This window comes from Corapipo altera, unplaced genomic scaffold, assembly GCF_003945725.1.
Source record: "Corapipo altera isolate COAL_440 unplaced genomic scaffold, ASM394572v1 326, whole genome shotgun sequence".
Lineage (NCBI taxonomy): Eukaryota > Metazoa > Chordata > Aves > Passeriformes > Pipridae > Corapipo > Corapipo altera.
This window is the reverse complement of record NW_020884945.1, coordinates 1,366,770-1,379,881: the sequence shown is the minus strand read 5'-3', so window position 1 is coordinate 1,379,881 and position 13,112 is coordinate 1,366,770. Positions and strand designations below refer to the sequence as shown.

At 55.3% G+C, this 13,112-nt stretch overlaps 1 protein-coding gene across 4 annotated transcripts in view; it reads left to right on the top strand.

The window, feature by feature from the left end:
• The window catches only part of LOC113956198 (Krueppel-like factor 5), a 16,150-nt gene that overhangs the window by 2,512 nt on the left and 526 nt on the right, over positions 1-13,112 (top strand). For 3 of the 4 annotated variants that reach the window (XM_027662464.1, XM_027662467.1, XM_027662468.1), the window contains exons 2-4: positions 1,532-2,435; positions 5,481-5,540; positions 10,533-13,112. The exon at positions 10,533-13,112 is cut by the window's right edge and continues 526 nt beyond it. In XM_027662464.1, coding sequence (XP_027518265.1) covers positions 1,532-2,435; positions 5,481-5,540; positions 10,533-10,711 — 1,143 coding nt within the window. In that variant the 3' untranslated portion in view covers positions 10,712-13,112. Of the gene's footprint in view, positions 1-1,065; positions 1,123-1,531; positions 2,436-5,480; positions 5,541-10,532 lie in introns of those variants that run through there. The other variant, XM_027662466.1, reaches the window with a different exon arrangement.

Genomic DNA, 13,112 nt, shown 5'->3' with positions numbered 1-13,112 from the left:
GTGGAGAAGAGGCTGTATTAGTGGAGCAGAGGCTGTATTTTTGGAGAAGAGGCTGTATTAGTGGAGCAGAGGCTGTATTTCTGGAGCAGAGGCTGTATTTGTGGAGAGGAGGTGTATTTGTGGAGAGGAGGTGTATTTGTAGAGCAGAGGCTGTATTAGTGGAGCAGACGCTGTATTAGTGGAGCAGAGGCTGTATTTGTGGAGCAGAGGCTGTATTTGTGCCCGTCCCTGTGCCTGGGGAGGTGCCAGCTCAGCCAAGCACTGCCAGTTGTGCTCCCGGAGGGGCAAAGGCCCTTGGAATGAGCTGGATCCCGGGTGATACGTTTTGCTGGAAAGGACAAGGAAGTCTCTTGGCCCCCCTCCAGCTTTGTTATGAGCAGTGGAGTTGCAGCAGGGCTGACTTTGGCCCCTGGCACTCTGGTGACATAGTTCAGGGCTGTACAACCCTGGGCAGGGTGTGGGCTAAGATCAGCTCGTGCTCCTGGAGTGCACTGAGGGCTCTGCCAGGGAAACCTGGCGGCTCTGCCAGCTCCTCTACATATGAATGAGTCTCCGAGGGCTTTGCAAGGAGCTTGACACATGGATAACCACATAATTAAAGGCTGGAGCCTTGCAGAAGAGCATTGGAGCTGGTATCTGTAACCACAAAGAGCAGAACTTGAGTCATCCAATGCCAGGGGATGAATTTCCTAGAGGATTGCTCCATCAGGTTGCTGAGTTATTGGGCCTGGATCCAGTGGGATGCCACAGCAGACAGGAACCAGGAGGGGAAGGAACCTGCTTGTCTGAGCCAGAAGTCCTGTTAGCTTGGAGGACTCTGGCTTGTAAAAACAGCTCTGTAAAACCAGGACTAAGCCAAAGGTGAAGTGAGGGCTGAGTCACTCTGCCAAGGTGAGGCAGTAAGAGTGTGCCTGGAGGTTTTCATCTTAGGCTCAGAGTGCACTGAACAACAACACTTAGATTTCAGGCCCAAATTATTCTCAATTAATTAAAGATACTGTCCTAGAATTTCTCAGGTAATTAAAGACACTGTCCCAGAATAAAACCCATCTCAGGCTGCTGAGTTTGAAGGAGACCAGAGCCAGCACGTCCAAGGTGCACTGCAGATCCAACATGCCCAAGGTGTGAGAGCATGGCTGGAGCAGAGTTTCTGCTCTCCTCCCATTCCTAGTGTCAGTCTCTCCTTTGTGTGCCCAAGACTTTGTGCCCAAAGCTTGTCTCCCCTTTATCAGGCTGTATTCCTCCCCTAACTGCATCCTCTGTGTTACCAGTGCAGATATGGAGGAGGGAAGTGGGGCAGAGGACAGTGATTCACTGCTGGGGTGTCTGGCTGAGTCAGAGACTGAGCTAAATCAGCTCAGCCTGTGGCTCCTGGGCCATTCCTGCCACTCTCCCCCTTTCCTGCTGGCTCAAATCCCTGTTGGGCATTGCCCCCACAACCAGAGGGGACCTCTTCCCAAGTTCCTCTTCCCAAGTTCCTCTTCCCAAGTTCCTCTTCCCGAGTTCTCCTGTCCGTGTTCTTTCGCCCCAGGCACGCTCTGAGATGGACAAGTACCTTTCCAGCGAGGTGCCCCCCATCCCGATGCTCCCGGACAAGAAGTACCGTCGGGAGAGCGCCTCAGTGGTGGACGAGTTCTTCTCCACGGAGAAGCCCAGCTCCACCCCCTACAGCGTCAACATCAACGTCATCCTGCCGGACACGACCCACCTGCGCACGGGGCTCTACCGGCCCCCCAAACCCATGGCACCCTTCCCACAGATCAAAACCGAGCCCGGCACCGCCTTCGCCCAGCCCTGCTCGTCGGCGCCCGGCCCCACGCAGACCCTGCCCGACTTCACCAGCGTGTTCAGCATGCCCCAGTCGGTGGCGGTCAACAACATCTTCATCAAGCAGGAGATGCCCTCGGAGGTCCCCTTGTCTGCCCCCCCCCAGCCCTCCCAGCTCTACCAGCTGCCCCTGGGCGGCGGCGGCGCCGACGTCCCCACCCTGACGTCCTCGGGCAGCACCACCACGGCCGTCAGCTGCCTCGGCGGGGTCACCATGGCCACGGGCAGCACCATGGCCAGCGTGGGCCACAGGCCCATCCCGCCGGCGGGGCCGCTGAAGCAGTACCCACACGTGTCCCAGGGACAGGGCAGCTTCAACATCTCCGGGCAGTTCTACCCTGCCCCGGGGGTCACCCTGCCCCCCTCGCCCCCCAACTCACAGCCGGGCAGCCCAGAGAACCAGCCCGAGCTCATCAACACCATCTCCCCCCCACCGTCCTACGAGGCCACTTTTGGACTGAAGCTGGTCCAGTCATCCCAGGTGCCCCCGGTCCCCAATGGCGCTGGGACCCTCTCCCAGGGGCACATTGTCATGCAGCCCCCCAAGTACAACCGACGCAACAACCCTGAGCTGGAGAAGAGGAGGATCCACCACTGTGACTACCCAGGTGTGTGCAGGGCTTGGCTTCAGGGGGGGGTCTCTTGGTACCCTGAGGATGGCTGGGGGCTGCCTTGGGCCTCTTTTTTAATCTCAAATCCTCTTATCTGCGTGATGGAGGGAGCTGTGGAGTCCAGTGGAGAGCCCTGGGGAAGTGTGAGGGAATAGAAGAGGTTGATCCCACCTCCACTATCTGGTGCCTGTTGTCTCCCTTTCCCTCTCCCCTTCCTGCTCTGGCAAAAGCAAGCCTGGCCCTGAGGGGCAGAGAGCTCCTGCAGAGCACAGGGATGCTCCTGGAAAGCTGCTCCTCAGCTGCCTGTTTTGCTCTGGTCTTGAAAAACCCCACATGGAATCACCTCTGCAGGTGAAAGCACACTGCCTTTCTCACTGACTCTTCCTTTCCTGCTCTCTCATAGAGGGTGGAAAATCAGGAAGTAATTTCCACAAGCAGCCTTGGTGGTCTCTCTCTGTAGCCCCAATTCTTCCAAACAGGCAATGAAGTTGAGGGTCTTCATGTCATGTCCTTCCATGGCTTCGTGTCCTGCATCACAGTGGTGTGGAAGGGCATTTCAGTGGAATCATGGAATGGTTTGGATTGGAAGGACCTTAAAGATCACTCACTTCCACCCCTGCCATGGGCAGGGACGCTTTCACTATCCCAGGTTGCTCCAACCTGGCCTTGGACACTTCCAGGGATCCAGGGGCAGCCACAGCTTCTCTGGGCAACCTGTGCCAGGGCCTCCCCACCCTCATTGTATGAAACTTGTCCAGCCCAGAGCTGAAGCTGTTCCCTGTGCCTTCCCACTCCATGTGTCCATCTAATGATGGACATCTGTGGTGCCTTGGCAGATGGAGACCTTGCCGAGTTCCCTGGACCCACAGCTGCAAACTCACATTCACTCATTCCTTCCTTCATTCCCCATCCCTGGAAGTATTCAAGGCCAGGATGGAGCAACCAGGTGTCCCTGCCTATGGCAGGGGATGGAAGGTCCCTCATGCCAGAAACAATTCTGGGATTCCATGACACACAGGAGGGAAGCAAACCCCAAGTGAGAGATTCCAGTTGAGAGCAGAGTGAGGGCTTGAAAATCCCCACTCCCAGGGCAGGGACACACACCTCCCACTTCCTGGGCTGATCTCCAGCTGCTGACCAGTAGTGGATTAGCAAACAGTTTTCCCAAGGGGGTGTTTGAACTGAGGAGAGTCATTTCCTACCTGCCTCCTGGGAGATTTATGTGCTCTCTCTGTGGCGTAGGAGCGTCTGGAGCAGGGCAGCCCAGAGGTTTTGCCTAGTCCAGGTCCTGTCTCCAGGATCTTACCCCTTCCCACCCTCTGGCAACCTGCAGATCAGGGATTTTCTGAGCCAGCAGCTACCAGCTGTTCTTGGGGTTGACAGCATGTGCTGCTTTTTACCTTCCATCTGAAGGGTGTAAGTGGAGCACTGCTCTGGGACAGACTCCTTGCTCTTGTCTCGCTGCTCTGAGGAAGAGTCTCATCCTGTAAGATGAAGTACCAAGGCAAAACTCGCCTGTTTTCAGCAGGATTTTGGTCTGTGGTGCAAAAAAACCCCTCAGCAACCTGTGCTGAACAAACACTGGGTGTCTGAGGGGTGTGTACGTGCAGAGACAGAGCTGGCTTCTGGCTCAGCTTCACTCTGAGGTTCAGCTGGAGGTGAGACCAGTCAGGACTTCTGGCAGGGGCAGCAGCTCTCACTGCCATGGGCTGTGTGAGGCAGGGAAGGGACACAGGGAGAATTCACACCTGGAACTGCAGGAATGGGGGAGATGTATTTGCAAAGCCCCATCCAGCACCTTCTAGGCCCTAAAGGGGCCCCAAGAGACTTGGAGAGGGATTTGGACAAAGGCCTGGAGGGACACGACAGGGGGAATGGCTTCAAACTGCCAGAGTTAGATGGGATGTTGGGGAGGAATTCTGGGCTGGGAGGGTGGGGAGGCCCTGGCACAGGTTGCCCAGAGAAGCTGTGGCTGCCCCATCCCTGGAAATGTCCAAGGCCAGGTTGGAACAATCTGGGCTAGTGGAAGGTGTCCCTGACCATGGCAGGGGGTGGGACTGGATGGGCTTTAAGGTCCCTTCCAATCCAAACCAGTCTGTGATTCCACGATTTCTCTTCCAAGTGTGAGGCTTCAGAGCACCAGCAGCAGAACTGAAGTGGGTCACCCACCCTTGTCCCCCCCCAGCCAGGAGGGATAAGGTCTCCCACCACCTGAGCAGGATGGGACCAAGGGCTGATCTGGGGCAAGAGGCTTCTTTAGGCTGGGTGGAAACACTGGAATGGAAAATGGGACCATTATGCAGGCCATAAAAATTCAAATTCATATTTTAGTCTGCTTGTCAAAACACAAAGCAGCAGGGCCAGGAAGGCAGTAGGAGGGGCTCTCCTGAGCTCTCTCTGACTGAAAAGAGGAACTGAGGACTCGTTTTGACACACCTGCTGTTGAAACTTCTGCCCAGATCACAGTGTTTCGGTCAGACCCTTTCTTTGATTAAACCTGTTTTTGCTGAGCTTCTGCAAACACTTCCCATTGGCTTTATTCTGGATCCTGGAAGGCAGGTAGTGGCTCCACACTGTACCTGGTGTTTCCTGCTGCCTGGGACATTTTTACCACGTCTGCTGGGGCTGGGACTGTTACAAAATACACCTTCCCTCCAGCCTTGCAAAGTGATATCAGTTATGTCTGGAATCCAGAGAGACAAAGGGCAGCACAAAGCCAGCAGCTAAGGGGGGTGAATTGAGTGTTTTTATCCTGCCTGGAAGATCTGGTGGAGGAAGGGGAGGATTGAATGTTTGTGCCTGATTCTTCCCCCCCTAATTCCCAGCACAATGGCCAGGGGTGTCAGGATTGTGTCCAAAGATGATGTAAAGGCCTGTCTGTCTGGGAGAACAAATGCTCTTTAGTTCCTGCTGAACCCAAGTAGTACAGCCAGGCTTATTTGCATTACCTAGCTCTGTCCCTCACCTCAAATATCAGAGACTGTTTGAGCAAGGGCCCCTTTCTCACGAGGAAATTGTGGGGTTTTTTTCCTGTTCTTGCAGGTTGCTCCAAAGTTTATACCAAGAGCTCCCACCTGAAGGCACATCAGAGGACTCACACAGGTAAGAGCAGCACAGCACCAGGAAATGCTGCCTGTGCTCCTTCCCTGTCCTGTTGATGGTGCTGAGAATGTCACTGAGCTGATTCATCTGGTCGGGATAAGGAGCACAGGCAGGTCTGCTGCTGTTAATGCTGAGAAAACTCCAGGGGTTGTGCTGGTTTATAGTGGATTTTATAGGACACACACTGCTGTGGGTGCTTGCTTGCCTTCTGCTGGGATGGTCTGGAATTTAGGAGAACTCTGGGAGGCTCTCGAGTCAATGGTTTGGAAGAGAAGCCTCCTAAACCCCCCAAAAAGAGGGCAGGGGTAGATGGGATGTTGGGAAGAGGGTGGGGAGGCCCTGGCACAGGTTTCCCTGAGAAGCTGTGGCTGTCCCATCCCTGGAAGTGCCCAAGGCCAGGTTGGACAGGGCTCGGAGCAGCCTGGACTAGTGGAAGGTGTCCCTGCCCATGGCAGGGGGTGGGAATGGATGAGCTTTAAGGTCCCTTCCAACCCAACCCAGTCTGGGATTCTGGGATCCTCTGTCACTCTGAGCTCTTCCTTTGAGATCTCCCAGATCCTCCCCAGATCTGATCCTGCTTCTCCCACAGAAGGATTGTGTGAAGGCCTGTGTTGCCTGCACAGGACCTCTGAGGAGACAAGGGCTGTCTCTTTTTTGTCAGCACCCCTGTGACTCCCAAGGAAGGGAGGGGACGCCTCATGTCTCCCTGTTTTACACTGACCACTCGTGTCCCCTCAGCAGCTGCCAGTGGTGCATCACTCCCAACCCACCTCCACAAGGGCTCCAAATCCGTGCACAGAAGGGCTGTGCCCTCCTTCCCAGGGCAGGGGTGCCCTTGCTGGTGCAAACAGAGTGCCCAGCCCAGAGCAGCTCCCACCACAGCCAGCTCCCCTCGGTGCCACTTGTGCATTCAAGCCCAGGTCCCCTCATTAAGGCATTTATTATACCTGAAACTTTATCAGATCCCCTGGTAGTCCAGGAACCATCAGTGCCCTCATAAATCTCTTTTATAGAAGGGCTGATCTTTACTGAAAGCAATTAAGCTGGCCCAGAGTTCACTTTTCTTTTTTTATGAACAACGACCAAACCCCATCTCGTGGCTGGGAATCGCTTCCTGCTCTTGGCTCCCTTCCCTTCTCCCCTTATCAGCCCCTTGAACACTCCAGCAAAGAATTTTTCTTTGTGTGTGTGAGGTACAATATTTTTTTGGCAGGATCTGGGTAGGAGTGGGCTGGAGACCAGCACAGAAAGGAACAGGAAGGATGTTGTCCCTGCTCCCAAAGCTGGGTGGTGACAGGCCTTTGTCACAGGGCTCTGCTTTAAAATGAAAACTCTCTTTCTCCCTTCACTTCAGAGCTCCATGACCCACCTGAGTCAGGCAGTATAAAGAGGTGTCCAGGAAAACCTGGGTGGCTTTTAAATCCAATTAAATGTGGTGGTTTTTCCAGGTTTCCCAGTAACTGGGCTGGAAAGCCTCGTGTGTTTGCCTCCTTCCACTTCACTTACTCGAAGAGGGAAGGGCATAGAGGTGAGGGAGGGTGTGACCTGAGTAGTTAAGAGAACTTTTGGTGGTGTGGAGCGAGTAAAAAGAAGGGAATCCAAATCCAGAGCCAGACACAGGCAGGCTCAGGGTTTCTGCATCCAATATTTTAAGCCTCATGTTTTGCTTTTGAGGCTTTCACCTCACTGGAACTGCAATGGCAGAACCCATCCCAACTCCTGCCCGATGCCACCTCAGCTCCATCACCTGAAGGGTTAATCATGTCCTTCCTCCCCATTCCCTGCCTGGACTGAGAAGTACCTGATCTCTGAGATCTTTCCTTGTGGTTTTGCTGTGGGCTGGGCTGTGTCCCTCTCCTGGAGACACCATTCATTTCCTGGGAACCATTGTGAGATTAAATATCTAACCCGTGGCTGCTCCCCCGCCTCCCCCCGGGGGCCGGGAATGCCCGTTCGGGCCCTTTGTTTGAGCCTGCCCTGCCGTGCTGTCCTGGGAGATGGAGCCAGCTCCTGGGACAATGGTTTCCATCCTGGAGATCAGCCTGGTATTGTTTACAACCGAAGGGCCTCGGTGTGGCTGACCCAGCCAGGTGACCTGGTGGGGACAATGTCTGGGCTGCACTGGGTGGGTGAATCCCGCCTTTGTCTTGGCACACTGAGGCACCCCCAGATCCCATAAAACACCCGGCCAACTGCTGGTAAACCCTCTGCAGAACCTGTATTTCCCTGAGCCATAAAAAATACACCTCCCTTCTCCCCGTGGTGCAGCCTCCAGGGGTTTTTTGAGGAGCAGGATGTGGTCCTGGCGACCTGTCTCCTCCAGGTTTCACCGCTGCAGGCAAGGCCCTGGATATCTTGCTGTGGCCCAGTGTTTTCACTTTCCTGCCCAAATGTGGCTTCCCCTCTCCTGGAAGTTCTCAAGGCCAGCTTGGAATGAGCCTGGAGCAATGTGGCCTAGTGGAAGGTGCCCCTGACCCTTTATTACCCCTGGAAGTGCTCAAGGCCAGCTTGGAATGAGCCTGGTCTAGTGGAAGGTGCCCCTGACCCTTCTTCACCCCTGGAAGTGTTCAAGACTGGCTTGGAAGGTGCCCGTGCCCCTTCCCCAGCCCTGGAAGTGCTCAAGACCAGTTTGGAATGTGCCTGGTCTAGTGGAAGGCGTCCCTGCCACTTCCCCAGTCCTGGAAGTACTCAAGGCCAGCCTGGTCTAATGGAAGGTGCCCCTGACCCTTCTTCACCCCTAGAAGTGTTCAAGGCCAGCTTGGAAGGAGCCTGAAGCACTGTGGTCTAGTGGAAGGTGCTCCTGCCCTTTCCCCAGCCCTGGAAGTGCTCCAAGCCAGTTTGGAAGGTGCCCTGTCTATTGGAAGGTGCTCCTGCCTCTTTCCCAGCCCTGGAAGTGGTCAAGGCCAGCTTGGAAGGAGCCTGGAGCGCTGTGGTCTAGTGGAAGGTGTCCCTGCCCCTTGCCCAGTCCTGGCAGTTCTCCAGGCCGGTTTGGAATGCACCTGGTCTAGTGGAAGGTGCTCCTGCCTCTTTCCCAGCCCTGGAAGTGCCCAGGGCCAGTTTGGAAGGAGCCTGGTCTAGTGGAAGGTGCTCCTGCCCCTTGCCCAGCCCTGGAAGTGCCCAAAGCTGGTTTGGAAGGCGCCTCATCCAGCGGAAGGTGCCCCTGCCCGCGGGACACGAGACGAGCTTTGAGGTGCCTTCCGACCTGATCCACGGCACGATCCCCTGGCTGTGCCAGGCCCAGGGGCTGTGGGGAAGGCAGAGCCGCTCCGTGGGGAGCGTGTGAGAGCGGGGCACACATGCCTGTGCACGCCGGGCGCGGGCGTACGTGCGCTGGGCCGCGACGCCGCGCGCGGCAATTGGCCGCTGCGACGGTAAATATTTGAGGTCGGGAAAGTCAGCACATTCCCTGAACTCTGCCTGCTTGTTCAGGCTGTTAAGAGCGAGGGCTAATATTTGAGAGTGCCACACCCTTGCGTGGAGAGGGCTGCAGCCAGGGTTCAAGCTCCACAACCCGGGCACGCAGGCGGTTGGAAGCGGCCACGGGCTTTTCCAGCCCAGTTCCCAGCTGGCCGGGGAGTTGCGTGATTTAATGGGTTTCAGTTGGGGAAAATAGGTGTGTGAGGGAGGGAGGGGGAGGGAGGAGAGCAGAGGCATTACATCACCCCGAGGAAAACACAATGTGTTGTGTACAGAGCTGCTCCCGGGTGAACTTCGAGGCAGAAAGACACTGAGGGGCTGGAGCGTGTCCAGAGAAGGGAATGGAGCACAAGGAGAACTTCTGAGGGAACTGCAGGGGGGGCTCAGCCTGGAGAAAATATTCTCCAACATCAAACTCCATTTATCTTGACCCACAAAGGTTTTTTTTTCTAGCTTATTTTCTCCCTCTCCCTGCTGCTGAGCAGTGGAGCAGCTTGGTGGGCACCTGGTGGCCAGCCAAGGTCACCCCACACACCTCATGTCACCTGTAACGGGCGTTTGGGAGAGGAAGACGGAGTGTTCCTGGGGGAAAAGGAAAAATTTTAATTCCTCACCCATTTTGGTGCCAGCAAACGTTGGCAGTGGATGGGACACTCTTCTGATCTCTGTTTTGGTGAGACAGGAGCCCTCGAGTTGCCAGAAGCAGCTGGGCAACATTCTCAGATCATGGAGAATGTTGGTGTGGGTTGGGAGGGGTCTTTGGAGGTCAGCTAGGGCTTTAGGGACACCTTCCACTAGGCCAGGTTGCTCCATGGCCTGTCTATGAACAATTCCAGGCATGGGACAGCCACCATCCCTGGGGGGTGGTCTCAAAAAAAGGTCAGTGCTGTAATCCCTGTCTTCCTTCTCATGCTCCCCACCACCTGTGTGGGCAGCAACACCTTCCTTAGGAATTCCTGACTTTTCATTTGAAAAAAAAATCCCAACAAACTCAAAAGTTTTTTTTAAGCCAGAAATGCTCCAAAATCCAACAGGAAAATCCTCCCCACCTGTATGAGCAGCAACACCTTCCTTAGGAACCCTTGACTTTTCATTTGAAAAAAACCCCAACAAACTCAAAAGTTTGTTGTTTTTTTTTTTTTAAGCCAGAAACGCTCCAAAATCCAACAGGAAAAATCCCCACCACCTGTATGAACAGCACCACCTTCCTTAGGAACCCTTGACTTTTCATTTGAAAAAAAAAAAACAAACCAACAACAAACTCAAAAGTTTGTTTTTTTTTTTAAGCCAGAAATGCTCCAAAATGCAACAGGAACACGGGTAGCTCTAGAAAACAAGCCTAGAAAGCAAAGTGGGACATGAAACCAAACCTGGAAAGCAAAGTGGGAGCAGGGTGAAGAGGGGCAAGACGTGGCTGCTGCAGCTCAGCAGTCCACGATGCCCATGGTGACTCCGGGCGAGCCCTGGCAGTGCCAGGGTGCCCTCGTTGGTTCTCCTGAGGAAGTTGGGCGTCTCCCAGGGGACGGGGTGGGTTTCTGGGAGGCTGTGCCCGTGACCTGTGGCTGTCCCCCGCAGGTGAGAAGCCCTACAAGTGCACCTGGGAGGGCTGTGACTGGCGCTTCGCCCGCTCCGACGAGCTCACCCGGCACTATCGGAAGCACACGGGGGCCAAGCCCTTCAAGTGCCTCGCCTGCGGCCGCTGCTTCTCCCGCTCCGACCACCTGGCCCTGCACATGAAGAGGCACCAGAACTAGGAGTTGCCTCCTTCCCACACTTCTCCAAGAGCAGCTGGAACTCTTTCCTCCTCCGAGGGGCCTCCCCTCGTGCTGTACATAGGAACAAACCCACGCTGTGATCAACTGGCAGGGCAGGGATGGCGGGTGAACCCCCTGCCAGGCCTGTCCCCGACTCCTTCTGGTTTTAAAAGAAATTAAAACCCCAACTGGCTCGTTTACAATGAGTTCTAATTACAGACTGATCTCCTGACGAGGCTCCCGGTGCCACTGGGCTGACGGACCTTGGATTCCAAAGGGCTTTCTTCCGGCAAACCTGCTATTTATTTGTCACTCAGGAGCAACTGTCCTTCGTGCCTCAAGTTCTTTGGGATGGTTTTTTTACCCCTTCCAGGGTGGTGCCTTTGGTGAGGTCCAGGAGGGATGTGACGGGTCAGCAGCTTGGACCCTCTTGGACTGCCCCATGGCATGGCCATGGATGTGACACCTTCTCCCATGGCATGGCCATGGATGTGACACCTCGCCCCATGGTGTGACCATGGATGTGGCACCTTGTCCCATGAAGTGACCGTGGATGGGACACCTTGCCCCTTGGCATGGCCATGGATGTGACACTTTGCCCCATGGTGTGACCATGAAGGTGGCACCTCTGCCATGCGAGAACAGGAGCACGTGCCCAGGGCTGTTTGGGTTGACAATCCCAGTCTCTGTGGGGGCATAAAAGGAGAAGACCTATGACATACTCACCTGACGTGCCTTCAAGCAAGGGACAGCACAAAAGCAGGTGACAGAAGCCCCACCTGTGTCCTGTTGAGCTCAGCTGTGGTTTCCTGGCAGCAGCTGAGCTCAGCAAACACCTGCCCTGCTTGGCGAGGTTTTTTGGTTGTGTCCTTAGCATTTCTGCTTCCAAGATGAATTTTGACTTCAGGTGTCTCTGGGAGGACCAGCATGGGTTTGAACCACCCAAAAAGCCACTGATGAAGGTCTGGTTTCCCAGAAGACACTGGTGGTGCCTTTCTCCAGAAGACGCACACAAGGACTCTGTGGTCGCCGATCACACCAGGCCTGTGCTGTTGCCATTTCATCACCTTCAGATGAGGGAAAAAAAATAGAAAAAAAGCATCTTTGAAACAAATTCCAATAAATCCTCCTGTTCAGATTGTAATCACATTTACCTACCTCACAGGTTCACGACCTCGGGCTCCATGAGCACCTTCCCCCCTTGCTGTGGGGTGCCACAACACATGGGGCACATCACCCGCTCTCCAAAGCCTACCAGGGGTTAAATTTGGGCAGGACAAGAGCCAGGCCCTGCCAGTTCCAACAGCAGCTGTGTGGGTCATAAATAAATCAAGAACAAATAATGGGCCTGGTGTGTCCAACTGAATATTGATTTTCCTCACACCCTCCTCCTCTTATTTCTCCTCGAACAAATTTAGGTGCCCTGTGGCCTGATGTGTGTCTGCAGCATGGGATGAGAGGCCACGCTGAACTGGGGCATCTTTGAGTGGTGGGAATGTGGAGGCCACTCCTCTCTGCTGGTGTCAAACTGCACGGGAGCCACAGCCCATCCTTGGGGTCCTGCTCGTGCTTTTCCTTGGATAAATAAAGCTGAGGGGCACCTGTGGCAGGAGAGGAGGGCAGGGAGGATCTGGGGGGTCCGTGGTGTGGTGTAGGCTTTGGGGTGGGTGATGTGCCCACGGCTGATGGCCCAGCGCTGCCATGAGCCCTTGGGGTGGCCCTTTGGCTCTCAGGCAGGGCGGGAATGTCAGGCCATGGAATTGCTGGAGGTGGCTCAGGTGGCTTTTCCAATGGTGCATGGGAAGGGCTTTCCAGCCCTCAGCACCAGGGCTGGAGGGTCTGACATCAGCAACCTCTTGACACCGAGCTCAAGTGAAGGTCGGAGGGCCTGGCTCACACCCAGCTGACCACGTGGATGGACCTCCAAGTGCTTTTTCCAATCCTTTTTCCAACTCTTCCGTTGCTTGTCGTGGCAGCTCCATGAGGATTGGCTGGCTGTGGGGCCAAGGGGCTCGTTGGCCATGTCCCTTGTTGGCTGTGGGCTCTGGCTCCTCTCTGGGGCACAGGGCAGGACCTTGCCAATGCCACCCCCGTGACCTGGGCTCCTTCTTGTGACCTGAGCTCACCTGGGAGCTTGGACCTGCGGTGCCACCCCCTCACATCTAAGGTAGAACCACAGGGGACAGTTTTACCTCTTGCCTTGTGCCTGGGAGGTGGATCTGGAGAGCCCCAGGGAAGGTCTCTGATGATGGAAAAGCCTCTTGGAGAGCAGTGGTGGAGCAGCCCGGACGAGCTCATCCCAGAGGAATTTCAGCACAGTGTGGAGATGCCTCAGCCAGTCCCCCACCCGTGTCTCCAGGAGGCTCAGGGTGTCTCCAGGAGGCTCAGGGTGTCTCCAGGA